General features: G+C 51.6%; 2 protein-coding genes across 7 annotated transcripts; both read left to right on the top strand.

Annotated features, from left to right (window-relative positions):
- Positions 1 to 472: 472 nt before the first annotated feature.
- RAPSN (receptor associated protein of the synapse) lies at positions 473 to 16,760 on the top strand. Of its 6 annotated transcripts, none has more exons than XM_027979757.3 (8): positions 473 to 808; positions 1,377 to 1,715; positions 8,668 to 8,826; positions 9,302 to 9,400; positions 9,478 to 9,600; positions 10,164 to 10,217; positions 11,517 to 11,716; positions 13,527 to 16,760. In XM_027979757.3, exons 1-8 carry the CDS (start codon positions 617 to 619, stop codon positions 13,555 to 13,557), a joined length of 1,197 nt encoding a protein of 398 aa, XP_027835558.2. In that variant the 5' UTR covers positions 473 to 616; the 3' UTR covers positions 13,558 to 16,760. The 6 variants fall into 6 exon arrangements, with proteins under 6 accessions (XP_027835558.2, XP_027835555.2, XP_027835557.2 ...); XM_027979754.2 differs by lacking the exon at positions 13,527 to 16,760 and adding an exon at positions 12,181 to 12,416; XM_027979756.2 differs by lacking the exon at positions 13,527 to 16,760 and adding an exon at positions 12,100 to 12,416.
- Positions 16,761 to 19,573: 2,813 nt separating this feature from the next.
- Positions 19,574 to 25,530, top strand: PSMC3 (proteasome 26S subunit, ATPase 3). Its single transcript, XM_004016454.6, has 12 exons — positions 19,574 to 19,846; positions 20,102 to 20,185; positions 20,811 to 20,936; positions 21,482 to 21,586; positions 21,692 to 21,754; positions 21,995 to 22,132; positions 22,519 to 22,662; positions 22,783 to 22,931; positions 23,793 to 23,889; positions 24,094 to 24,239; positions 25,007 to 25,088; positions 25,371 to 25,530. The coding sequence occupies exons 1-12, from the start codon at positions 19,769 to 19,771 to the stop codon at positions 25,479 to 25,481; spliced, it is 1,323 nt and encodes a 440-aa protein (XP_004016503.2). The 5' UTR covers positions 19,574 to 19,768; the 3' UTR covers positions 25,482 to 25,530.
- Positions 25,531 to 25,858: the final 328 nt, after the last annotated feature.

Raw genomic sequence — 25,858 nt, 5'->3', positions numbered from 1 at the left:
ATGACAGTTCCATTTTACAGATGAGGAAACTGAGGCCGAGAGGTAAGCAACTTGTTGGCTGGGCTGAGCTGTGGGTGAGGACTCATTGGGATAGGGTGGGCCTGTGTGCAGCTATGTGGCTTCCATGGCCAGTCCCTCTCAGAAGCAGAGCTGGGGAGGGTGGCTCTGGGGATGGTGGTGAGGCGGCAGAGGAGGGCTCAGAGCTGGGCATCCACTCCAGCCTCCTGGCCGCCCGTGTGCCCAGCTTCATCCCTGCTTACTCCAACTCTCAGGCTGCAGGGAGAGCCTGCCCTGCCAGGGGGGCTCATGGGGCTGGGGTCAGAGGTGCTAAAGAGATGCCCGAGGGGGTGCCTTGGGCAGGAGGGGGCGGGCACCTTCCTCCCAGCTCTGCAACGGCCCGCGTGACCTTGTGGCTGACATTCCTTGGCGGCCACGTGGCCCCAACTGGCAGGGACAGCTGCGCACAGGGGCCAGACAGGCTTTGTTCCCAGGGTGGCGTCTGCTCTCCATTCGGGCCCCGCGCCTGTTCGGGGCTGGGTGGGCAGTGGGCACCAGGAGTAGGGGGGTGGTCCCATGAGAGCCTAGAGGCTCAGGGCCACCGGGTGTCTCTGGGAGGATGGGGCAGGACCAGACGAAGCAGCAGATCGAGAAGGGGCTCCAGCTGTACCAGTCTAACCAGACGGAGAAGGCGCTGCAGTTGTGGATGAAGGTTCTGGAGAAGAGCTCAGACCTCGTGGGGCGCTTCCGCGTGCTCGGCTGCCTCGTCACGGCCCACTCGGAGATGGGCCGCTACAAGGAGATGCTCAAGGTGGGAGCGCGCGGCCAGGCTGGGCAGGTGGGGCCCGGCGGGGCTTCTCCCAGGCTTCCTGGCCCCCTCCCGCCTCCTCAGACTCGCCCGTATCCCCCAGGCTGGCGGCCAGGGCCTAAGGCCCCGAATCCTCCGCATCTCAGGCCCTGGGTCTTGGATGCTCCGTCTTGGCTTTGGATTTGGGCCCGTGGCCTTGAGCTTTGGTGTCTGAGGTTCTCAGCCTCGCGGTTTGAGGCACTCAAGGCCAGGTCTCAGACTCGAGGCTCCAGTCCTCTCCTGTGGGGTTCTGAGTCTAAGCCTGCGGAGGGGGGCACTGGCTCCAGGTTTGAGGCTGGGGGGCTGGGCGGGTGGTGGAGACTGCAGACCAGTTCCGGGATGAAGTTGAAAGTGGGGGGGGTCTGGGTTTGGGAGGTGAAGGCTACCGGGTTGCAGCTTCCAGTCTGGCTGGGGAGCCTAGCCCATATCTGAGGCTTGGGGTGGGTGCTCCGGGTCTGAGGCTCCGGGCTGGGGGTGGGGGGGCTTGGAGGGGCACAGGCTGAGCGCCCCAGCCCACCCCCGCGGCGGGCAGTTTGCTGTGGTCCAGATTGACACCGCCCGGGAGCTGGAGGACGCCAACTTCCTCCTGGAGAGCTACCTGAACCTGGCGCGCAGCAACGAGAAGCTGTGTGAGTTCCACAAGACCATCTCCTACTGCAAGACCTGCCTCGGCCTGCCTGGCACCAGGGCGGCTGCCCAGCTCGGAGGCCAGGTCAGCCTGAGCATGGGCAATGCCTTCCTGGGCCTCAGTCTCTTCCAGAAGGCCCTGGAGAGCTTCGAGAAGGCCCTGCGGTATGCCCACAACAACGATGACGCCATGCTCGAGTGCCGCGTCTGCTGCAGCCTGGGCAGCTTTTACGCTCAGGTCAAGGTGCGCCCCGGGGCCCCCGAGGGAGGGCGGTGGAGGCCCCGGCTCCCAGAGAGCCTCCTAGGAGCCGTGCTCCCTGTTGCCTCACCGTGTTCAGTCCTCCCATATAAGTAGGGACAAGGCAGATGGGAGTCTGAGAAGAGAAAGACTTAGCCAGGAGGAACAGAGATGGCCAGGCTTCCCAGGTGGCGCTAGTGGTAAAGAACCCACCTGTCAATGCAGGAGACATAAGAGATGCAGGTTCGATCCCTGGGTCAGGAAGATCCCCCTGGAGGAGGGCATGGCAACCCACTCCAGTCTTCTTGCCTGGAGAATCCCAGGGACAGAGGAGGCTGATGAGCCACAGTCCACTGGGTCGCAGAGTCAGACACAAGTGAGGTGACCTAGCGTGCAGAGATGTGGCCAGGCAGGGCAGAGTCAAAATTCCAGCTTCAATCTGTCTGACTTCCTGGGGGAGTGGGAAGCTCCCATGTGAGGACAGGCCTCAAATCTGTACTACTGTGTGTTTGCTGTGTGATCTTAGGCAAGTCGCTTCTCTCCAAGCCCATGAAATGAGGGCAAATGGAACCCGCTTTATAACATGGTTTTAAGGATCATTCTTCAAACACATATTGAGCATCTATTGTACCCCAGGCACTGTTGGTCAGGATACAGCAGGGAAAATAACAGCCAAGTGCCTGGGCTCATGAAGCTTGCTTTCTAGCTGGGGGAGGAAGCTGAATAAATATAATCAGCAAAGCCAAGTATACAGCGTGGTGGAAAGTGCTTAGGAAAAAGGGGGGCAGGGAAAGGGGGTCGGAAGTGCTGAGGAGGGGGCGTTGCAAGTTCAAACAGGGTGGTAGGGGTGATGTCTGATGACTTGGAGAAGAGAGGGTGGGCCATGCAGAAATCTGGCAAAAGAATGAAAAAGGGAGTGGTGAAAGCATAGCTCTGCTCTGGGGGGAGCTTACCTTGCCTACTCCAGGAAGGGTGGAGGCCAGCGTGGCTGTCGCAGGTGTGTGAGAAAAGGTGGGTGGTGGTGGGGTCCTGGGGGTTAGGGGAAAGGGAGATAGCAGAGAGAAGAAACTGATAGAGCCAACCACCTCAGGCTTCAGGCCCTGAGCCTTTGCTCTCCTTCCTGCAGACATCCAGGCTGCGCTCGGCCCTTGGGGCATGTCAGCGCCTGGCACAAAATAATGCCTAGTAAACCTTGCGAAAGTCAAAGTGTGAAAGTGTGGGTCGCTCAGTCGTGTCTGACTCTTTGAGACCCCATGGACTGTAGCCCACCAGGCTCCTCTGTCCATGGAATTCTCCAGGCAAGAATCCTGGAGTGGGTTGCCATTCTCTTCCCCAGGGGATCTTCCCAACCCAGGGTTCGAACCCACATCTCTTAAGTTTTCTGCATGGGTAGGCGGGTTCTTTACCACTAGCTCCACCTGGGAAAGCAGTTGGGTGTGAGGAAATAAGAGTCGTCCATGGATTGATGGATCATCCTTCATCTGAGGATTTTGTTTGCAGCAATAAGACATCTGGAGAAGCCATTCTGTGAGATCAAACAGGGTTGGAGAGACATACGTGTTTTAAAACCTTTTTTTTATTATGAAAAAAATTAACCATACAGGAATGCATAGAGGATGGTATAATGAATCACCATATACTGGCTACTTATATTTAACAATTAATATTTTTCCATGTTTGATTTACATATTTTTCACTGAAGTGTTGTGATATAAAATTATCTCACATTATATCCCGTACATTATGGGACTTCCTTGGTGGTCCAGTGGCTAAGACTCTACGCTCCCAGTGCAGGGAGCTGGGGTTCGATCCCTGGTCAGGGAACTGGATCCCGTAGGCTGCAACTAAGAGTTTGCATGCTGCAACTAAAGATCTGGAGCAGCCAGATAAATAATTTTTTTTAATTATAGACATCACAAAATTTTACCCCGAAGTAGTTCAGTAAGCATTTCTGAGGAATAAGAAGACTATTTTCTGATATAAGGACACTTTATTATATAACCACAGTGCTATTCTGACACATACCATGGTGAACAATTATCTCTTAAATTTCTCTGTTTATCCTGAAAATACGCCTTAACTCTCAGCTTGTTTGAACTGGAACACAAGCAAGAACCACACACTGCAGTGATTACTATGTCACTTTCAATAGAAAGTTAATACACTACTCTTTATTCTCCATGATTTACTGAAGAAGCCAAATTAATTAATATTCCATCTCATTGTCTCATTGCTTCCTCAAGGAGTCACATAAGCTGTTTCTTTGTCTCCCTTACTCCCTATGAACGAGAATTTTAAAAATGACTTGGTAAGATCTAGGTCACGCATTTTTTAATTTTTTTTTTTTTTTTTTTTTACTGTGGAGCCTTTATTGAATTCATTACAATATTGTTTATGTCTTGGGTTTTTGGCCACAAAGCATGTGGGATCTTAGCTGCCCAACCAAGGGTTGAACCTGCACCCCCTGCTTTGGAAGGGGAAGTCTTAACTGCTGGACCGCCAGGGAAGTCCTGAGGGTCATGCATTTCTGGTGAGAACCTGTACAAGCAGGACTGCGTGCTTCATAAGACACCATATTGAAGTCTGAGCAAGTGACCACCTGATCCCACCGTTTTCAGCTTTGCCTTCTTCCTTGCAGGACCAGCAGCTTAATTTGTGGGGTGACACTTTGTGAATATTCAGTTCAGCAACAGTATTTTCCATAATGGTTTGAGCATTTTTTGATGTCTGTTGCCTGAATCAATTCTGTCAACTCTCATGAAATGGTGACTTCCAAGTTCTATGATGCCTTCTACAATTATTAGCTGGGATTTTCCTATAAGGAAGAACTTTCCCTCATCAATTAGAGCTAGCTGATTACTCTGAAAAACAGTTCCTAAAGGAAAGGTAGATAAATCCTTTGTCCCTCTCCTTTAATTGCCATGTTTCAGGATAACGAGTTGATGTGATAGTTGACTCCAGCGATCACACTTGTTTTGCTTCCTCTTTTTGGTATTTCATCATGAAATCTTGGACTTAAAAAAATATTCAGTAGTCTACAGTCAGTTGCAGTCATTGTTCCTTTTGATCCTCATGTTATCTTAATTTTAGTCAGTGGAATTCTCTTCAGCATGACCCCTATGTCCTTTTGACGAGACTTCCTTTAGACTTTGAAAGAAAGCATTCTTGTTTTCTGGCACAACAATCTGTCCCATGGTATTGTGGAGAGTCGGCCCTTGGTATTCTCAGGGGATTTGTTCCAGGATCCCCGAGGACACCAAAATCAAGGAATGCTCAAGTCTCTTATATAATATGGTGTAGTATTTGCATTGGAGAAGGCAATGGCGACCCACTCCAGTACTCTTGCCTGGAAAATCCCATGGACGGAGGAGCCTGGTAGCTGCAGTCCATGGGGTCGCTAGGAGTCGGATGCGACTGAGCAACTTCCCTTTCACTTTCCACTTTCATGCACTGGAGAAGGAAATGGCAACCCATTCCAGTGTTCTTGCCTGGAGAATCCCAGGGACAGAGGAGCCTGGTGGGCTGCCATCTATGGAGTCGCACAGAGTCGGACACGACTGACGTGACTTAGCAGCAGCAGCAGTAGCAGTATTTGCGTAGAACCTGCATATATGGCTGCAGTGGGTCTTAGCTGTGGCATGTGGGATCTAGCTCCCTGCCTAGGGAGTCTAGAGTCTTACCCACTGGACCACCAGGGAAGTCCCCCCTCCTATATCCTTTAAATCATCTCTTGTTGTTTTAGTTGCCAAGTCGACAGGCCCACGGACTGTAGCCTGCCAGGCTCCTCTGTCCGTGGAATTCTCCAGGCAAGAATACAGGAGTGGGTTGCCATTTCCTTCTCCAGGGGATCTTCCCCAGCCAGGGATCGAACCTGCGTCATTGGCAGGCAGATTCTTTTCCACTGAGCCACCAAGGAAGCCCAGATTATTTATAAAACCTAATACACTGTAAATGCTAGGTTAATAGTCATGTGCCTGGCAACTGCAAGCTTTGCTTTTTTGGAACTTTCTGGATATTTTTCCCCCAATATTTTCAAGCTTTGGATGTGGAACCCTTGGGTACTGAGGCCCACTGTATTTCCTGCTCCAGACCAGTAAAGACCGGATGTGGGCTCTCAGGATGCTCATTGCCACTGGCTTGTTATTGCTACTAAATCTCCATGGTTTCGAGGACAATTGGACTTTATACTGAAATCTTCAACTCAAGCCTAATGTTTCAGGATTTCCTTTATTTCAAACTTGATTCTTTTTTTCTCTTAGGCTGAAAATCTTGGTTTCTAACAACATAATTAAATATTTACTTTATCTTACAAAGTACACAAAATAATTTCAAGACAGTATACCACTATTGCTGAAAAAAAGTGACAAATGAGGTTTAAGACTTCTCTGCTCTTCTTTTGTCTTTATAATATATCCCACTATGGTTGAACTGTTCAAGTGTATGTTTTAAGGTCATTTGAAATAACACTTGTTCTGTATGGTTATATTAATAACAGCGTATATAATATATTATGGCAATTATGAAATCATCATAATATATTATACCTTAATTATAATTATATTATAATTATAAATTATATTATAATTATCTAATAATTATATTATAATAATATTATAATTATATTCTGTAGAATATATAATATATATAATATATAATATAAATATTTATAAATATAGATATATAAATATACAATACAATTAATACATATAATATATTTACTATATAATTAATATGTTATAATTATAATTCTTATATTACTATAATATAATAAATTGTTATAATATATGATATGATATGATATAATTATATATAATAAAATTATATATAATTGTGTTATAGTTATATTGTATAAAATTATATTCATATAATTATATATTTAATTATGTATTATAATTATAATTACATTATAATATATTATATAATGTTATATTTATATTATATTACATTATAATTATATTTATATAATCTTATATTATATTCATATTATTATATTATATATATTATGATAATTATATTATGCAGTTCAGTTCGGTTGTTCAGTCGTGTCTGACTCTTTAGCAACCCCATGAATCGCAGCAAGCCAGGCCTCCCTGTCCATCCCCAACTCCCGGAGTTCACTCAAACTCATGTCCATTGAGTCGGTGATGCCATCCAGACGTCTCATCCTCTGTCGTCCCCTTCTCCTCCTGCCCCCAATCCCTCCCAGCATCAGAGTCTTTTCCAATGAGTCAACTCTTCTCATGAGGTGGCCAAAGTATTGGAGTTTCAGCTTTAGCATCAACCCTTCCAATGAACACCCAGGACTGATCTCCTTTAGAATGGGCTTATTGGATCTCCTTGTAGTCCAAGGGGCTCTCAGAGTCTTCTCCAACACCACATTTCAAAAGCATCAATTCTTCGGCGCTCAGCTTTCTTCACAGTCCAACTCTCACATTCATACTATATTATTATAAGAGTAATATATTATATTTATATTATAATTATATAATATATTTATATTATAATCATCATATTTAATTATATTATAATTGTATTATAATTACAGTCATATTATAATTAAGTTATATTTATATTGTAATATAATATAGTTGTATTACATTTATTTATAATTATAGTTATATTACATTATAATTATATAATATAATTATAATATTATATAGTTAATTACATATAATCAATATATAAGTATATAGTATAATTAAAATTATATTATATAATTATATAATATACAATATACTATATAAATATATTATATGTAATATATTAATATAATACATATAATATATTTAATATATAATTAATATAATTTAAAATATATAATATATTACAGGTATAATGATATTATTAATTATATATTAATTATAATTAAAATAATTGTAATTTTATATAATAATATACAGTTAAGGTTATTTGTTTCCATTTTCTAATCTTAGGTTTTTTAAAATTAAATTTCCTATTTTTAAGTCTGTAAAACATTTACATGGCTTCGAATTTAAAAGTACATAGTACATATTAAGTTTATTAGAAACAGGTCTATATTGGGGTTGCCGAGAGTTCTCTTTGGGTCATATTAGCTTGTTTGATATCAAATGAAAATTCCAGTCGCTTTTCTACAAAAAAGAACAGGGAATCGGGGTTGTAGTTGAATGGGACGTGAAGTCAAAGGTGGCTGTTTGATTTTTAGTTTTGTTTTTCACGTGAGGTAAGACATGCCAGACTGTGTTTTTACGGAGATGGGATGACTCAGTAGAGAGATGGGGAGGGTTCCAGAGCCTCCCGGAGGCGGTTTATTTGCTTTGAGGGAGCAGGGAGGGGCAGGAGCCGGGCAGTGTGGAGACAGGGCCGGTGGGCTTGACCGAGCAGGCGGGTGAGGGAGCGCGTCCCGACTTCCCTCTGTTTCCTGACGGAGTGTGTGGTGAGGTCATGTGCTCATAACTGGCAGGCTGAGAAGACGTCCGGAGTCTGAGGAGAAGGGAAGCGGGAGAGGATGATTTCTTTGCCCCAGGGAGTCTGTCCCATGTTCTCGGAGCTGACTCTGCTGGCAATCCAGCCTTCAGTGATGACCGGCCGCCAGCGGGAGGTCAGGGTGGGCGCGGACGGCCCGCCGCCACACTTCTGTGCATCTCTGCAGGCCAGGGGCCCAACCGGGACTGGCTGAGAGGAGAAGCCAGTTGCCTTTCTTGCTTCTCATTCTCATTCATTCATTCAGCAAATACTTTCTGAGCCAGGAACTGTGCTAGGCTCTTGGCATACGTCGGAAAACCAGATGAAAATTGTTACATTCATGAGCCCAGCCCTTTGCACGGCTGTTCCTCCTGCGTGGATCACGGTTTTCCTGGGCACCAGGATAAGTGAATGAATCAATGAGCGAGCACGCGGTGGAGCGCCCCACTCAGGGGCAGCTCCCGCCACTCAGCATGCGCCCTCCCAGCCCGGCCCCTCCCTTTGTTCCCTGCAGGACTACGAGAAAGCCCTGTTCTTCCCCTGCAAGGCTGCGGAGCTCGTCAGCGACTACGGCAAAGGCTGGAGCCTCAAGTACCGGGCCATGAGCCAGTATCACATGGCTGTAGCGTATCGCCTGCTGGGCCACCTGGGCAGCGCCATGGAGTGCTGTGAGGTGGGGCGCGGGCGGAGGAGGGCGGGGCCCGGGCCCGGGGCTTCCTCCTGCCTGCCCAGCCCGCTGAGGCCCCCCAAGGCTGGCTCCTAGCCTCCCTTTCTACTGCTGAGCCCCTGGAGGATGTGCTTGCTCCCCTTACCCAGTCTGCCCCAAATCTCATTCCCTTATAGGCTGTTCCCAGCGGAGGGGGCTTTCCTTTGCCCCCCGCCCAATACCCACTCTGTGGGACACTTTTAAGTTGGAAGCCAGCCAGTCTGGAGTTCCACCGACCTATCCCGCTTAATAACCTGGGGACCTCGGTCAAGCCACTTCCGCTCTCAGAGACTCAGTCTCCAGGGCTGTCTGTCCTCAGTGGTTCAGTACACGGGGACTCTGCACCAGGAAAGGGGTACCGGGCTCAGAGGGGCCCACGGGGCGAGGATACCTGTAGGGTGGGGGGCAGACGCGCAGGCCTGAGGGACCGGCTCCATCACAGGAGTCTATGAAGATCGCGCTGCAGCACGGGGACCGTCCGCTGCAGGCTCTCTGCCTGCTCTGCTTTGCTGACATTCACCGGAGCCGTGGGGACCTGCAGGTGAGGTCATCGGGACGCCGGGGACGGCGGTGCGGGCCAGGCCGGGCCTGATCCCACCCCCCAACCCGGCTGCGCAGACAGCCTTCCCCAGGTACGACTCTGCCATGAGCATCATGACCGAGATCGGGAACCGCCTGGGGCAGGTGCAGGTGTTGCTGGGCGTGGCCAAGTGCTGGGTGGCCAGGAAGGCGCTGGACAAGGTGAGGGGACTCCTGTCCTGCGGCCCCCAGCTCTCCCCAGCGCCTCCACACGTCAGCCAAGGGTGTGTGGATCTGCTTCCCGACTGGGCTTTTTCAGACCCCTTGTCCAGTATCAGCCTCACCCCAGGTCTGTGAGGCCAGGGCATCCCAGGTCAGTTTCCAGGCTCAGAACAGGGTGTGACTTGCCCAATCATCCAGCTCCTAAAGGGCCAGACCTGGGGTTGGAACTCGAGATACTTGAACTGCCTCCTATGATTTCACATGGAGTGGAAACCCAGGGCAGTATTCTTGCCTGGAAAATTTCACGGGCAGAGGAGTCTGGCAGGCAACAAGCGGTTGCAAAGGGTTGGACACGACTGAGCAACGGAGCCTGATTTCATAACCCCATCGTGAGATAGGAGTGTTCTTCCCATTCTGTATCCAAGTAAACTGAGGCAGCTCAGGCCAGTGTACCCCAGCCTCTTCCTCTCCCCAGCCCCGCCCCTCCCTGCCCTTCCTTCCCTACAAGCCGAGGCCTCCATCCGATGGCCCTGCCTGCAGCCCTGGTCTGTCTCCCCTTCCAGGCCCTGGGTGCCATTGAGAGAGCCCAAGACCTGGCCGAGGAGGTGGGGAACAAGGTCAGACCTGATTCCATCTGCTGGGTCTGGAGTCAAGAGCCCAAGGTGGGATCTAGGGTGGCTGGGTGGCTGGGTGGGGAGACCCCCCCCACCAGCCTGCTCGTGCCTGAGTCCTTCCCGATCTCCAGGAGGTGCCCCAGTCACCCCCTGACCCTGGCTGTTTCTCCTCCACTCAGAGCGCAATTGGAGGGTCGGGCAGGGTGAGAGTTCCGTAGCTCGGGGGACATCAGAATTCCTCAGAGGATTCTTTCTCTCTTTTTGGAAAGCTTCTTGCTTTCTGGCTGTGCTGGGTCTTCGTTTCTGCTTGGGCTCTTCTCTGGTTGTGGCTCACAGGCTTCTCCCCGCCAAAGTGGCTTCCCTTGTTGTGGAGCACAGGCTCCAGGGCCCCTGGGCTTCAGAAGGTTTGGCCACCCGGGCTCTGGAGCACGTGCTCAGTACGTGTGGTGCACAGGCTTAGCTGCTCCATGGCACGAGGGATCTTCCCGGATCAGGGATCAAACCTGCACTCCCTGCACTGGCAAGCCAATTCTTCACCACTGTGCCACCAGGGAAGCCTCCCTCAGAGGTTTCTTGATGGTCATTAAGACTCTGCCACTGATAGGGAGGTGGGCACCCCAGGGCTCTTCTAGCTGTGGGTTCCAGGACTCACTGGCTTCCTGCAAGGTGGGTAGAGCAAGCCCCCTTTTACAGATGAGGAAAGTGAGGCTCAGAGAGGTGCTCAAGGTCCCACACCTGGTAACTGACCTGTGTTAACTCCACAGCCTGTGTTCTTCCCACAGTCTATGCAGCCTCTTCAAATTTCATCATCCTATCCAAACCTTTTGAAAATAGCCTCAGAGTCTTCTAGAAGATGCACCTTTCTCAGAGGTCAGGGCATAGTCTTGTTAAAATGCCAAATATACCTGCCTTGGCTGGACAACAGCTGCTCTGGCTTACCCAAATATCATCAGAAATGCTGATGAGCTGCTGTGGGTATGCAATGAACAGAAACAGGAAAGCAAATTAATGAGTAGGGCGTCGAGACAGCAGATCTGGTCAATAAAAATCCTTCAGAAACATGAGGTCCCCAGTCACTTCTAGGAGTAAGGATCACTGATTTCACCGACCCCCTCATTCTGCATGAAGGGAAGCTAAGGCCCGGAGAGGGCCAGACATTTTTCCTAGGGCCCTCAGCAAGGCAGGAGCGTGGCAGGACAGGGACCCCGTGTACTGAGCGCCCTGTAGTCCCGGGAGGACAGATGGCGTCTTGGGACAGCTGCTCACCGGCACTGACCTGGTCTCGTCCGCCCCCCACTGCAGCTGGCCCAGCTGAAGCTGCACTGCCTGAGCGAGAGCATCTACCGCAGCAAAGGGCTGCAGCGGGAGCTGCGCGCCCACGTCGTGCGTTTCCACGAGTGCGTGGAGGAGACCGAGCTCTACTGCGGCCTGTGCGGCGAGTCCATCGGCGAGAAGAACAGCCGTCTGCAGGCCCTGCCCTGCTCCCATATCTTCCACCTCAGGTGAGTGCCCTGCCGGCGGGCCCTCGGGGGCTCCCTGGGGCCTAATCACACTTAGGCGGTGCTTTTGGGGCCTCCCGGGTGCCTGCTCCAAGAGTTTCCTGTCTAATCACTCATCAAACCCTCCCAGCGGCCCTGTTTTTCTCCCCAAAGAGACCACAGAGAGAGAATTCTCGAAGGTCATGGGAGAGCGGCGCCCAGGGCCAGAGGTGCCCCCGTCACCCATGCCTGACCCCTGGCCCAGGCTCTGGCCTGCTGGCCTCCCCAGGCACAGGGCCAGCAGGGCTGCCTGCCGCGGGGAGGGAAAGAGGGAGCCAGGTCCAGGGTGGGTGGCCAGGCCTGCCGAGCGGACTGCGCCCTTTGCACCAACCTCCCACCCACCCAAGGTGCCTGCAGAACAACAGGACACAAAGCTGCCCCAACTGCCGCCGCTCGTCCATGAAGCCTGGCTTCGTGTGACCCCACAGGTCGTGGACCTCACCTCGCCTCCCCTGCTCCTTCTCTGCCCTCACGCTGGAGGGCCCTGACCAGCTGAGCCCCTGCCATGCCTGTTTACTCCTGGGGCAGGGGCTGGGGGGGCGCCTCCTGCGGCCTCGGTCAAGGCCCAGGGCCTGCCCACCGCAGTTCTGCCAGCCCCAGCTGCCCTCCCCCCTGCCTCTCTGGACTTTGCTCTTTCTAGAAAAATAAAACCGTTTGTACCTCGTCCCAGTGATTCGGATGTTCCCTGCCCACGGACTGCCCAAGGGTGGGGGAGAACAGCGGGCTTCCTCAGACACCCCCATCTCTCTGCACACATGGACGAGCGCCTCCACTGCCCTCCCGGCTTCTCGGGCTGCCGTGGGAGCTGGAGGCAAGATCCTGCTGGTGAGCAGCACCTTTAAGTGCTGACATGCGGGGCTGGGCAACAGGATGTGGCACAGAGTAAACACAGCAAACCAGTCACATAGAAAGTCTGCCAGAGGACTCCCCTGGGGGCCCAGTGGATAAGAATCTGCCTGCCAATGCAGGGGACATGGGTTCCATTTCTGGTCCGGGGAGATTCCACATGCCACAGGGCAACTAGGTCGGTTCATCAAAACTGCTGGGCCTGCGCTCTACAAGAGAGTACAGGAGAGTACCCCCAGTCGCTGCAACTGGAGAAAGCCCGCACGCAGCAATGAAGGGCCAGGGCAGCCAATAAATGGACAGAATAAATGTTTATTTTTAATTGAAGGATAATTGCTTTACAATATTGTGTTGGTTTCTGCCATACACAACACGAATCAGCCATAGGTATGCATACATCCCCTCTCTAAAACACAAGACTTCTAGTCAGCTCAGGCTGCCATAACACAATACCACACACCGGGTGGCTAAAATCATCGGAATGTATTTCCTTGCAGTTTTGGAGATTGGAAGTGCAAAATCAAGGAGCCAGCAGGGTTGGTCCCTGGTGAGGCCCCTCTTCCTGGCCTGCAGATAGCCCTTTCTCAGTGTCCTTGCATGGCGTGTTCTTTGTGCTTATATGTAGAGAGGAGAGAGTGAGATTTCCCTCTCTTTAATCCCATCATGAGGGTCCCACTCTCATGATCTAATCGAACGCTAATTACTTCCCAAGTGTCCCATCTCCCAATCCGTCACACTGAGGGTTAGAGCTTCAACGTATGAATTTGGAGGCAGGGATACAAAATTCAGTGCATAGTAATGATTAATTAAACCAAAATCCATACTGATGTTAATAAATAAGTGAACAAATTAAAATCTTAATAAAAAAAGAATGAGATATTTGCATAGTTTCAAAGTGCTTCCTCACAAAATACTTGTTAATTTCAAGGGGGAAACCTCACCGTGGAGAAGGTTTGTAGAACCAGATTAATCACTGAGAGAGATCGACATCTCCAGTAATGAAACAAAACGAAATCAGCTGCTACCTGCATGAACGGAGTGAGAAACTCAGTGTCTCTTCTGTGATGCCCCAGCAAAGATGAATCACGTGAATGTAATCATGAGGACACACCAGGTAAATGCAAATGTAGAAATACTCTGCAGGACTTCCTTTGCAGTCCAGTGGAGAAGAACCCACCTGCCAATGCAGGGGACATGGATTCGATCCCTGGACTGGAAGATTCCACATCCTGTGGAGCAACTAAAGGCCCCCCCGCATATAGGACTGCTGAGCCCACAAGCTGCAACTACTGAAGCCTGGGAGCTCTGGAGCCTGTTCCCTGCAGCAAGAGGCTGCAGTGAGAAGCCATGCACCGCAACTAGAGAGGAGCCCCCGCCCACTGCAACCAGAGAAAGCCCGTGAGTGACAGTGAAGACCTGCCACGACTAAAGAACAAACACATTAATTAATTTCTTAAAAGACTGTTAACGTCAGTGAACCGTGAACTTCCTGATGTTCAAGCTGGTTTTAGAAAAGGCGGAGGAACCAGCGATCAAATTGCCAAGATCCACTGGATCATGGAAAAAGCAAGAGAGTGCCAGAGAAACATCTATTTCTGCTTTATTGACTATGCCAAAGCCTTTAACTGTGTGGATCACAATAAACTGTGGAAAATTCTGAGAGAGATGGGAATACCAGACCACCTGACCTGCCTCTTGAGAAACCTATATCAGGTCAGGAAGCAACAGTTAGAACTGGACAACCTGACCTGCCTCTTGAGAAACCTATATCAGGTCAGGAAGCAACAGTTAGAACTGGACATGGAACAACAGACTGGTTCCAAATAGGAAAAGGAGTACATCAAGGCTATATATTGTCACCCTGCTTATTGAACTTCTATGCAGAGTACATCATGAGAAACGCTGGGCTGGAAGAAACACAAGCTGGAATCAAGATTGCCGGGAGAAATATCAATCACCTCAGATATGGAGATGACACCACCCTTATGGCAGAAAGTGAAGAGGAGCTAAAAAGCCTCTTGATGAAAGTGAAAGAGGAGAGCGAAAAAGTTGGCCTAAAGCTCAACATTCAGAAAACGAAGATCATGGCATCTGGTCCCATCACTTCATGGGAAATAGATGGGGAAACAGTGGAAACAGTGTCAGACTTCATTTCTGGGGGCTCCAAAATCACTGCAGATGGTGACTGCAGCCGTGAAATTCAAAGATGCTTACTCCTTGGAAGAAAAGTTATGACCAACCTAGATAGTATATTAAAAAGCAGAGACATTACTTTGCCTAAAAAGGTCCATCTAGTCAAGGCTATGGTTTTCCATTGGTCATGTATGGATGTGAGAGTTGGACTGTGAAGAAGGCTGAGCACAGAAGAATTGATGCCTTTGAACTGTGGTGTTGGAGAAGATTCTTGAGAGTCCCTTGGACTGTAAGGAGATCCAACCAGTCCATTCTGAAGGAGATCAGCCCTGGGAATTCTTTGGAAGGAATGATGCTAAAGCTGAAACTCCAATACTTTGGCCACCTCATGCGAAGAGTTGACTCATTGGAAAAGACGTTGATGCTGGGAGGGATTGGGAGCAGGAGGAGAAGGGGACGACTGAGGATGAGATGGCTGGATGGCATCACTGACTCGATGGATGTGAGTCTGAGTGAACTCGGAGTTGGTGATGAACAGGGAGGCCTGGCGTGCTGCGATTCATGGGGTTGCAAAGAGTTGGACACGACTGAGCAACTGAACTGAACGCCAGATTTTTTTTATTTTTGGAAAGAAATATTCTAAAAAGTAACTGTAATCTTCTAAAGTGTCAAGGTCATGAAGCAAGGGAAAGACTGAGAAACAATCCCAGATTGAAAGAAACTAAAGCCCTACAACTAAATACAATGCCTGATTCTGATCTTGATTCTGGACTGAATCCAAGTCTGAATGCAGTCTGTCCTTTAATGCTGTGAAGAACATTATTGGGACAAGTGATGAAATTTGAATGGAGTCTAAGGGTTAGATGGTAGAAACATATCAAGGTTAACCTACTGGTACTGAAGTTGTATTGTGATTAAGTAGGAAAATGTCCTTGTTTGTAAATTCCCACCAAAGTATATGAGGTGATGTGGTATTTAATCAATAATATTCTCTCAAAAGATGCAAGAAAAAAATTATTTACACTGTATTTGCAACTTTTCTTTAGGTTTTAGATTTTCAAAATAAAAATATATAATTAAAAAAAAAAAGACTAGGACAGGGTAAGCGGTTGAGGAGCATGGGAGCAGAAAAAGCCCAGGAGGTGCAGGCTGAAACATTAAAAGGCTGTGAGAGTGGGTCTGGGTGAGAAGGAGGCATTTAAGCAAAGACTTGAAGGAGCAAAGGTAAGGGAGTGAAGCAAGAAAATATCCTGGAAAGAACATTTCAGGACAGCAGAACAGAGTCCAAGGTAGGAATTGGCCCGGCCTGATCTCGAAGCCACAAGGAGCCATGTAACTGTGAGCAGGGGGAAAGGAGTGGGAGGCGAGGTCCTGGAGAAAATCGTGGGGGAGGAAAAAAGTGGTGCCAGTGGTAAACGACCCGCCTGCCAAGACAGGAGATGTAAGAGATGTGGGTTCCATCCCTGGGTCGGGAAGGTCCCCTGGAGGACAGCGTGGCACCCACTCCATCATTCTTGCCTGGAGAGTCCTGTGGGCAGAGGCGCCTGGCGGGCCACAGTTCATAGGGTTGCACAGAGTTTGGACACAACTGAAGCGACTTAGCACGCAAGCACGAAAACCCCCGCAGGAGCTGGGAGGCTGTTTCAGGGAGCTTGGCTTTTACTCCCAAGTCTCGCAGCTGCTGCAGGGTTTTGAGCAGAGGAGTGACATGATCTAACGAGGCTTTAAAATAATTCCTTTGGTTGCTGTGTTGAGAACAGAGGACACAAGACAACTGGCCAGGATGCTTCAAAAATGTTGATGTCATGAAAGACCAAAAAAGATTGGGAGGTTGTTCTAAACAGAAGGAGACTGTAGGGACCTGACAAATGACTGCCACGTGTGACTTTTAACTTGATATTGGATTTTTTTTTTAAAGGCTCTAAGGCATGTTTTGGAGATAATTGAAGAAATTGTATGGACTGTATATTAGATTTTATTGCCTCAATATTAAATTCTTTAGGTATGACAATATACTATGCGAAATGTATTGGAGTTCCATTATTAAAATGTCTTTACTCTTAGGAGACACAAGTTGAAATATTAGAGGTGAAGTAACATGATGTCTGCAATGTACTTTGAAATGGTTCAGAGAAACACACAGACGGCAAAAGAAAATACAAATCAATTAGTGAATCTAGGTGAAAGGTACATAGGTATTCATTGAGCTCCAAATGAAATATTCTTTCATTTTTTAAATATATTTCACAGTTTTCAAACTAACAGATTTTAAGAAGTATTTTAGTAGGGGTCCCCAGAGGGACAGATCCAACAGGAGACATACATGTATGTAAAGAGATTTATTATACGGAGATCAGCTCATACAATTACAGAGGTGGGAAACCTCCATGGTGGGTAGGGTAAACTGGCAAACTGGAAACCCAGGAATGTTGCTGGTTTGGTTTCAGTCTTAATCAGAAGGCCTGAGATCCCATGGAGCTGCTGGCATACATTTTAGTCTGAAAGCCAACAGGCACAAGACCCTGTTCAGTTCAGTTCAGTTGCTCAGTCGTGTCTGACTCTTTGCAACCCCATGGACTGCAGCATGCCAGGTCTCCCTGTCCATCACCAATTCCCGGAGTTTACCCAAACTCATGTCCATTGAGTAGGTGGTGCTATTCAACCATCTCACCCTTCTCCTCCTGCCTTCAATCTTTCCCAGCATCAGGGTCTTTTCAAATGAGTCAGTTCTTTGAATCACGTGGCCAAAGTATTGGAGCTTCCGCCTCAGCATCAGTCCTTCCAACAAATATTCAGAACTGATTTCCATTAGGATGGACTGGGTGGATCTCCTTGCAGTCCAAGGGACTCTCAAGAGTCTCCTCCAACACCACAGTTCAAAAGCATCAATTCTTCAGCGCTCAGCTTTCTTTATAGTCCAACTCTCACATCCATACATGACTACTGGAAAAACCATAGCTTTGACTAGACAGACCTTTGTTGGCAAAGTAATGTCTCTGCTTTTTAATAAGCTGTCTAGGCTGGATCATCAAAAAAGCAAGAGAGTTCCAGAAAAACATCTATTTCTGCTTTATTGACTATGCCAAAGCCTTTGACTGTGTGGATCACAATAAACTGTGGAAAATTCTGAAAGAGATGGGAATACCAGACCACCTGACCTGCCTCTTGAGAAACCTATATCAGGTCAGGAAGCAACAGTTAGAACTGGACATGGAACAACAGACTGGTTCCAAACAGGAAAAGGAGTACATCAAGGCTGTATATTGTCACCCTGCTTATTGAACTTCTATGCAAAGTACATCATGAGAAACGCTGGGCTGGAAGAAACACAAGCTGGAATCAAGATTGCCGGGAGAAATATCAATCACCTCAGATATGCAGATGACACCACCCTTATGGCAGAAAGTGAAGAGGAGCTAAAAGCCTCTTGATGAAAGTGAAAGAGGAGAGCGAAAAAGTTGGCCTAAAGCTCAACATTCAGAAAACGAAGATCATGGCATCTGGTCCCATCACTTCATGGGAAATAGATGGGAAACAGTGGAAACAGTGTCAGACTTTATTTTTGGGGGCTCCAAAATCACTGCAGATGGTGACTGCAGCCATGAAATTAAAAGACACTTACTCCTTGGAAGAAAAGTTATGACCAACCTAGACAGCATATTAAAAAGCAGAGACATTACTTTGCCTAAAAAGGTCCGTCTAGTTAAGGCTATTGTTTTTCCAGTGGTCATGTATGGATGTGGGAGTTGGGCTGTGAAGAAAGCTGAGCACCAAAGTATTGATGCTTTTGAACTGTGGTGTTGGAGAAGACTCTTGAGAGTCCCTTGGACTGCAAGGAGATCCAACCAGTCCATTCTGACGGAGACAAGTCCTGGGTATTCATTGGAGGGACTGATGCTGAGGCTGAAACTCCAATACTTTGGCCACCTCATGTGAAGTGTTGACTCATTGGAAAAGACCCTGATGCTGGGAGGGATTAGGGGTAGGAGAAGGGGACAACAGAGGATGAGATGGCTGGATGGCATCACCAACTCGATGCACATGAGTTTGGGTGAACTCTGGGAGTTGGTGATGGACAGGGAGGCCTGACGTGCTGTGATGATTCATGGGGTTGCAAAGGGTCAGACACGACTGAGCAACTGAACTGAGGTTGGTCATAACTTTTCTTCTAAGGAGCAAGGTTAAGAACTGATATTGCAGTGTAAGTCCCAAGCCTGGATCCCTATTCTTGGGTTTCCCTTGTGGCTCTGTCAGTAAAGAATCCGCCTGCTGGGTGGGTAGACCTGGGCTTGATCCCTGGGTTGGGAAGATCCCCTGGAGGAGGAAATGGCAACTCACTCCAGTATTCTTGCCTGGAGAATCCCCATGGACGGAGGAGCCTGGCGGGCTGCAGTGCACGGTGTCATAAAGAGTCGGACATGATTGAGCGACTAAGCACAGCACCCAAGCCTGGAAGAAACCCAGCTCAAGACAGTCAGGAAGAAGGAGTTCCCTCTATCTCTGAGGGTATTCAGCCTTTTGGACCTATTCAGGCCTTGAACTGATTGGATGAGGCCCACTTATTTTGGGGAATCCCCTAATTCCTAACTAGGCCAATTCTGCAGTTGAAAGACCTACCCCCTCCACCCCGCCTCCTTCAAAAGCGCCCTATGACCCGCCTGATTAGGACTACATTTCCCAAGGGCCCCGGGGACACCGGGTCGTGTCTCCCTCCCCTTTCTGTTTCTTCTCCCCGCCAGGTCCCGCCCCTCTGGGCGTGCCAGCCAATGGCGCATCCTCCTCTCGGGGCGGCACTAACAGGACGAGGGCGGGAACGTTTCAGCAGCCGCGGGGGCGGGCCCTGTGGCCTGCGCTTCATCTTTTGAATCCGGGCAGCAGATTCGCCGCCGCAACGCGGCCCAAGCTAACTTTTTTCACGAGTCAGGACTCGTTGACGGAGTCTCACTAGTCAAGAGCAGACGTAAAGAGAGGCAATATTGTCATATTAATCTCTCCCCGCGGCTGCCGCGCGGTGCAGTCTTCAGGCTGCTCTCGCAGATGGTGAATCTGCTGCCGAAACTCGAGAGGCCGGTGACTCGGCAGGAGAAGATGGCGACCGTGTGGGACGAGGCTGAGGTGCGCGCTGGGGAAGCTGGCGGTTCTGGAGCCCGGGCCACGGGGAGACCCCGCTGGCGGGAGGGGAGGCGGTGGCTGCGGGGGTCAAGGTCGAGCCCGGTCCCGGGATTGGGGCCGCTTGGTATGCAGTCGCGACTCCGTTCTGGTTTTTTTTTTTTTGCGGATAGTGGGTTAATTGAGGCAAAGAGTTGGCTAACTCACAGTGCTGAGTTAACTGCCTTGAATTTAAGAAAAAAAATTTTATTTTTTTCACAGCAAGATGGAATCGGGGAGGAAGTTCTCAAGATGTCCACAGAAGAGATCATCCAGCGCACACGGCTGCTGGACAGTGAAATCAAGGTGGGCAGTGAAGCCCCTCTCCCTGCCCGCGTCCCCCCGCACACGGCAGGCCCTGGTGCTCTCACGTCGTCCCCAGCCTCCCTCCGAGAGTGTGGGGACCGCGGTTTCCTCCTCAGACCAGAAAAAGAGAAAACTAAGTTTTAAAAGGGAGGGGGAGAGGGCCGGGGTGGGAGAGCAGGCCTGAGAGAAGGAATTGGCTGACTGCTGTTCCCAGCTTGGTCTTTCCAGTATTCCTCTTGAGAGTCTGTCTTTTAAGAAACCCCCACTTTACAGATGAGCAAACTGAGGCTAAAAGAGGTGTTTTTGTTGTTGTTGTTTTGTGTTTTACTGTGGTGAGATATGGAGCCTGTAATGAAAGGCAGAACCTGAAGCCCGTGTGTGCTCAACTCAAAGTCTGGCTTTTTCCCTTTAGTACAACTGCTTACCCTGGAGGTTTCCCGACGGGCCTCCTGTTTCGACCTTTGCTGGTTGTGGACAGTCAGGCTGAGCATTCAGAGAGCCTTTGAGCTGAGTGAAGGGGTGCAGGAGGGTTCCTCTGGCCGCCTGGATAAGGTGCTCCAATTAAGTGGCCCTCAGATAAGCTGAGGTAAGGCTGAATATTTCCTTCCATTCACCCTCATCCCAGATCATGAAGAGTGAAGTGTTGCGAGTCACCCACGAACTCCAGGCCATGAAGGACAAGATCAAAGAGAACAGCGAGAAGATCAAAGTGAACAAGACCCTGCCGTACCTGGTCTCCAACGTCATCGAGGTGTGTGTGTATGTGGAGGGGAAGAGGGGTCAGTGGGGCTTGGAGGCAGCCTGCCATTGGGGAAAGGGTGGGTGGGCCTCTTGAGGCCTAAATTGCATGTAGGATCTAAACCTCTTAGGTTCTCCTCCCCACTGTAAGTTTTCAGGGGAATATACAGGCCTGAAAAGGCATTGGAAGCTTTGTGTTTCTTTTTCTACTGGGTATTTTTCCTCGGGGGATAGATGAGCTCTGTGCAGGGAAGCAGCACCTGAGCAGAGATCACACTAATCTTCCGATTTATTAACCGTACCTTTGCTGGGCTCGGGGCTAGGCTGAGGAGTGAGGTAGGGATGGTGAGCCCTGGGAGTGTTGAGGTTGTCTAGGCCCCAGAAGTGCTGGGCTCTGCAGAGTACAGGGGGGGCTGGGCTCAGGGCTAGGCTGAGGAGTGAGGTAGGGATGGTGAGCCCTGGGAGTGTTGAGGTTGTCTAGGCCCCAGAAGTGCTGGGCTCTGCAGAGTACAGGGGGGCTGAGCAAGGCCTCTCGATCTGAGCGTCTTCCTCTCCCAGCTCCTAGATGTTGATCCCAACGACCAAGAGGAAGATGGTGCAAACATCGATCTAGACTCCCAGAGGAAGGGCAAGTGTGCGGTCATCAAAACCTCCACACGGCAGGTGGGGCTGGCTCAAGAGGGGAGTGCCGAGGCTTGGGGGGTGGGACAGGACTCGGGGACCTGCCTGAGGGCAGCGACTGAGGCTGCACCTGGAATCCTTCTGCAGACCTATTTCCTGCCTGTGATTGGCTTGGTGGATGCCGAAAAGCTGAAGCCGGGAGACTTGGTGGTGAGTGGTGTCCCTGAGCCCAGGCGGGCCTTTTCCAGCCAGGTTTCTCCCACTGCTGAGCCGAGCCCCTGGCCCCGGCTTAGGTCACTGTGGGTCCTGAACGTTTGCAGAGCTGCCTGCCCTTTGACTCTTGTGTTGCCCAGTCCTGTGGCTCTCCTTTCACTCTGGACACCTGTCCCCCAGTCACTTAGGTAGGCCTTGCGCTGGGACAGAGCTGAGGCTTTCATGCTGTGTCCCCAGGGTGTGAACAAAGACTCCTATCTGATCCTGGAGACCCTGCCCACCGAGTACGACTCGCGGGTGAAGGCCATGGAGGTGGACGAGAGACCCACGGAGCAGTACAGTGACATCGGGGGCCTGGATAAGCAGATCCAGGAGGTGAGGGAGTCCCGGCGCCTCGGTGGCCCAGCGCTGCTCCTCCCGTGCCTCTTACCCTCGTAGCCTCTAGGGAGGCAGGGAAGTGGCCATGCAACAGTTTGGAAGACTGAGCTCTGGAGGGTTTGAACAACTTGCTCAGGATCTCAGACGGTTAGGGCCAGAGCCAGGACCGGAGCTCAGGCTCCGGTTCTTAGACCGTCCTTCTGCCCCGTCCTGCTGTTCTGGGAGTCCACCGCCAACCTTGGTGGGAGTGAGCGTTCTGTGTCCTCTGGATGTGGGGCAAGGAGACGGCCGTGTCCCTGAGTTGAGTGGGAGGGCTACAGATAGGGTTAGGCGGTGGGAGCCCACAGGGTTCCCTGTCCTCACCCAGGTCTTCTTCCTGGCAGCTAGTGGAGGCCATTGTCCTGCCAATGAACCACAAGGAGAAGTTTGAGAACTTAGGGATCCAGCCCCCAAAGGGCGTGCTGATGTACGGGCCCCCAGGTACGGGGAAGACCCTGCTGGCCCGGGCCTGTGCTGCACAGACCAAGGTGAGTGCCTTGGGAAGGATGAGGGGAGATGGGCAGGAGCTGAAACTCAGCCGGGTGGGCTTGAGTTGAAGGGGCCTCTTGTCGCGCCTTTGGCCTGATTCTGTCACCCCCCCACCCCAGGCCACCTTCCTGAAGCTGGCTGGCCCCCAGCTGGTGCAGATGTTCATCGGGGACGGTGCCAAGCTCGTCCGGGACGCCTTTGCGCTGGCCAAGGAGAAAGCGCCGTCCATCATCTTCATTGATGAGCTGGACGCCATCGGCACCAAGCGGTGAGGGGTGCGGGGTCCCACCAGTTTGGGTCTGGATTCCCGCTCTCGCACTCTGCTTGCCCCGGGATGCTGGCAGCTCTGTCCGTGTGCTTGGACTTCCTAATGCTCTTCTGACTAGCCTCCCTGCTTCGTTTCTTTTCCCCCACCATCCTTTCTCCTCACAGGTGCCAGCAGGTTTCCCTCAGAGCTTCACTCACCGGCTCCCCCAGCCCCTCACGCAAGCAGAGCCTGCTTTCCCCTGCCAGGCCTCCCTGCTGCTCCATGGCATAATCGCTGGGCTTGCCACGGCCTGCAGGGCCCCTGTGTTGGTGCCCCGGCTCCCCTCCAGCCTCACCCTGTCCCTGCCCTCACCTCCCCGCCGCCCCTGGCTTCCTCCAGGCGGCCCCCGTTTGCAGGCCCACTCGTTGGCAGAGATTCGCCACCTGCTCTTTTCTCTCTGGAATGTGCTTTTCCTTTTTCCCTGATCTCCACTGGTCGGTTGCCCAGTGATGTGTTTTCAGCCTTCAGATCTCAGCCTGAGAGACATTTCCTCAGGGACAGCTGCCTGGGCCCCCTGTTGTACGCCAAGTCTGGGCCAGATCCTGTATTCCTTCTGAATTTTAGCTCAGTTTGTGATGGCACCTTCATTAGGGGTGCAGGCCAGGCAGCGGGTTTTGCTCACTGCTCTGTCCTCAGTTTGGCACCTGAGCCCAGGAGCTCTCACCTCTGACACCATTTCTGTGCTGGTCCCTGGGCTGGGGACCCCCAGGCTGAGCGGGACTCCTCTCAGCCCCGGGATGGGTTGGGTTGGGCTTCCGGTGGTGGAACAGGGGAGGGTGCCCCCCGAGCTGTGGCCTCACCAGTGTCTCCTTTGGGGCCCAGCTTCGACAGTGAGAAGGCCGGGGACCGGGAGGTGCAGAGGACCATGCTGGAGCTGCTGAACCAGCTGGACGGCTTCCAGCCCAACACCCAAGTGAAGGTGAGTGTTGTCTTCACAGGGGAAGGAGGGGCGCTGAGGTCCGGGATCTCCTGTCGTTTCACTGGCGCGGCTCAAGTTAGAGGCGGTCTTGAGTATCCGGTGCCGTCTCACCTGACCCAGGCCGCCTCCTTGCCTGTCGGGGCCGTGCCTGTCGCCAGTCTCTGAAGCTCCCTCTTGATTCAAGCGGCCACGTCTCCTCCTCAGGTCATCGCGGCCACCAACAGAGTGGACATCTTGGATCCCGCCCTGCTCCGCTCAGGCCGCCTGGACCGCAAGATCGAGTTCCCCATGCCCAACGAGGAGGCCCGGGCCAGAATCATGCAGATCCACTCCCGGAAGATGAACGTCAGGTGGGAAAAGTCCCGAGCGAGGCGCTGAGACCTCAGGGGTGGCAGAGCCGTCCCAGTCCTCTTCGTACTGAGCCTCCCCAGGCTTCCCCTCTCCCTCCACCTCCCGTTCACACAGCGCCGTCCCCACGGCGCCCTCCGTTTCTCCCAGGTGCCTGACCTGACACACAGCCTTACTGGGGCCCGGGATCCTTAGCGTTCACCTGCACACACACCCCTGCCCCCGGGATCGGAAGGCGAGCTGGCCCAGGCCGTTTCCTGGCCTCCCCCGCTGCCAGGGGCCAGGCAGACCTGGGTTCAGATCTGTGTGACCGTCCGCAGGTGGCATAAGCCTTGGTTTTCTTCCTGGGACTTGGGGGTGAGAGCTGAAATCTCCTGAGGTTGTGATAATGTCAGGTGCAGTGCTTGGCTCAGGAGGGGAGTCGGTGCAGTGCTGCGCTGGTGCAGGCCCCGTGCCGCCTGAGAGACAGTCGGATGGCTGTCTTCTGTCTCCACGACCTTCTGCTCCCCCCAGACTGGATCCTGGGGTCCAGGTGCATGTCGAAGGCTGGAGACACGAGAAATGACTTGGTCTAACCTACTCTGACCTCCCTCCCTCATGCCTCCCCGCTGCCCTGTGCAGAGGGACGGAGGGACGAGGCCCAGTGGGGAAGGGACTCGCCTGTGATCCGGGCGTGTCGACCTCGCTGCCTGAGGGAGCGTGTAGGGGACAGCTGCTCTTCCTGCCCCCCTCCCCGTAAGTCACTGAGTCTCGCCCCACCTCCCCACAGTCCTGATGTGAACTACGAGGAACTGGCCCGCTGTACGGATGACTTCAATGGGGCCCAGTGCAAGGCAGTGTGTGTGGAGGCGGTGAGTGTGGGCCGCGGAGGGTGGGCGCTTCATACCACCTCCCTGCTTAGGCTGGTGGAGGCGGCCGAGGGTGGGGCTGAGAAGGTGGAGGCCTCCGGGAGCTGGGCTGGGGCGTGGGGAGGGGCCCAAGAGCCTGTCTGTTCTGGGGCGTGGGGAGGGGCCCAGAGCCTGTCTGTCTGTCTGGGGGCTGGGGCGTGGGGAGGGACCCGAGAGCCTGTGTGTCTGTCCTGGGGGCTGGGGCATGGGAAGGGACCCAGAGCCTGTCCGTCTGTCTGGGCGCAGGGCATGATTGCGCTGCGCAGAGGCGCCACGGAGCTCACCCACGAGGACTACATGGAGGGCATCCTGGAAGTGCAGGCCAAGAAGAAGGCCAACCTGCAGTACTACGCCTAGGGGCCTCCTGCTGGCAAACCTGCGCAATAAAGGATGCTTCTGTTCCTGCTGCCTGTCTGTCTCGCCTTCCCTGGGCCTTGGGTAGAGGAGTAGGGTTGTATGCTGGAGGCCCTTCCCTGGGTGCTGCTGCTGGAAACCTGAGCGAGCCATGGGCCTCAGACCAGTTGTCAGGGCAGGGCCCCCTGGCAGGGATGGGTGTGCGCCCCAGCTGCTCCCTGGGGTCTCCTGGCCTCCAGACCCCTCTGACTGCACACTCCCCACCCCACCTCTCAGTCTGAGCTTCTGAAAATTCTTGTTAACTTGCAGCTCACCTGAGGGGCCCACATAGAAGCCAAACTAGTGTTTCCCTTCCTTTTGAATCTTGGTGCTCTGGCCCT

Source organism: Ovis aries, chromosome 15, assembly GCF_016772045.2.
Source record: "Ovis aries strain OAR_USU_Benz2616 breed Rambouillet chromosome 15, ARS-UI_Ramb_v3.0, whole genome shotgun sequence".
NCBI lineage: Eukaryota > Metazoa > Chordata > Mammalia > Artiodactyla > Bovidae > Ovis > Ovis aries.
The sequence above is the reverse complement of the archived record's forward strand: the minus strand, read 5'-3'. Positions and strand labels throughout refer to the sequence as shown.

Coding starts and splice junctions, on each gene's coding strand:
- PSMC3 (XM_004016454.6), top strand. CDS start 19,769: ATGGTGAATCTGCTGCCGAAACTCGAGAGGCCGGTGACTCGGCAGGAG. Junction 21,755..21,994: donor TGAAGCCGGGAGACTTGGTG/GTGAGTGGTGTC, acceptor CTGTGTCCCCAG/GGTGTGAACAAAGACTCCTA. Junction 22,133..22,518: donor TGGATAAGCAGATCCAGGAG/GTGAGGGAGTCC, acceptor TCTTCCTGGCAG/CTAGTGGAGGCCATTGTCCT.
- RAPSN (XM_027979754.2), top strand. CDS start 617: ATGGGGCAGGACCAGACGAAGCAGCAGATCGAGAAGGGGCTCCAGCTG. Junction 9,401..9,477: donor GGAGCCGTGGGGACCTGCAG/GTGAGGTCATCG, acceptor CCGGCTGCGCAG/ACAGCCTTCCCCAGGTACGA. Junction 9,601..10,163: donor CCAGGAAGGCGCTGGACAAG/GTGAGGGGACTC, acceptor CTCCCCTTCCAG/GCCCTGGGTGCCATTGAGAG.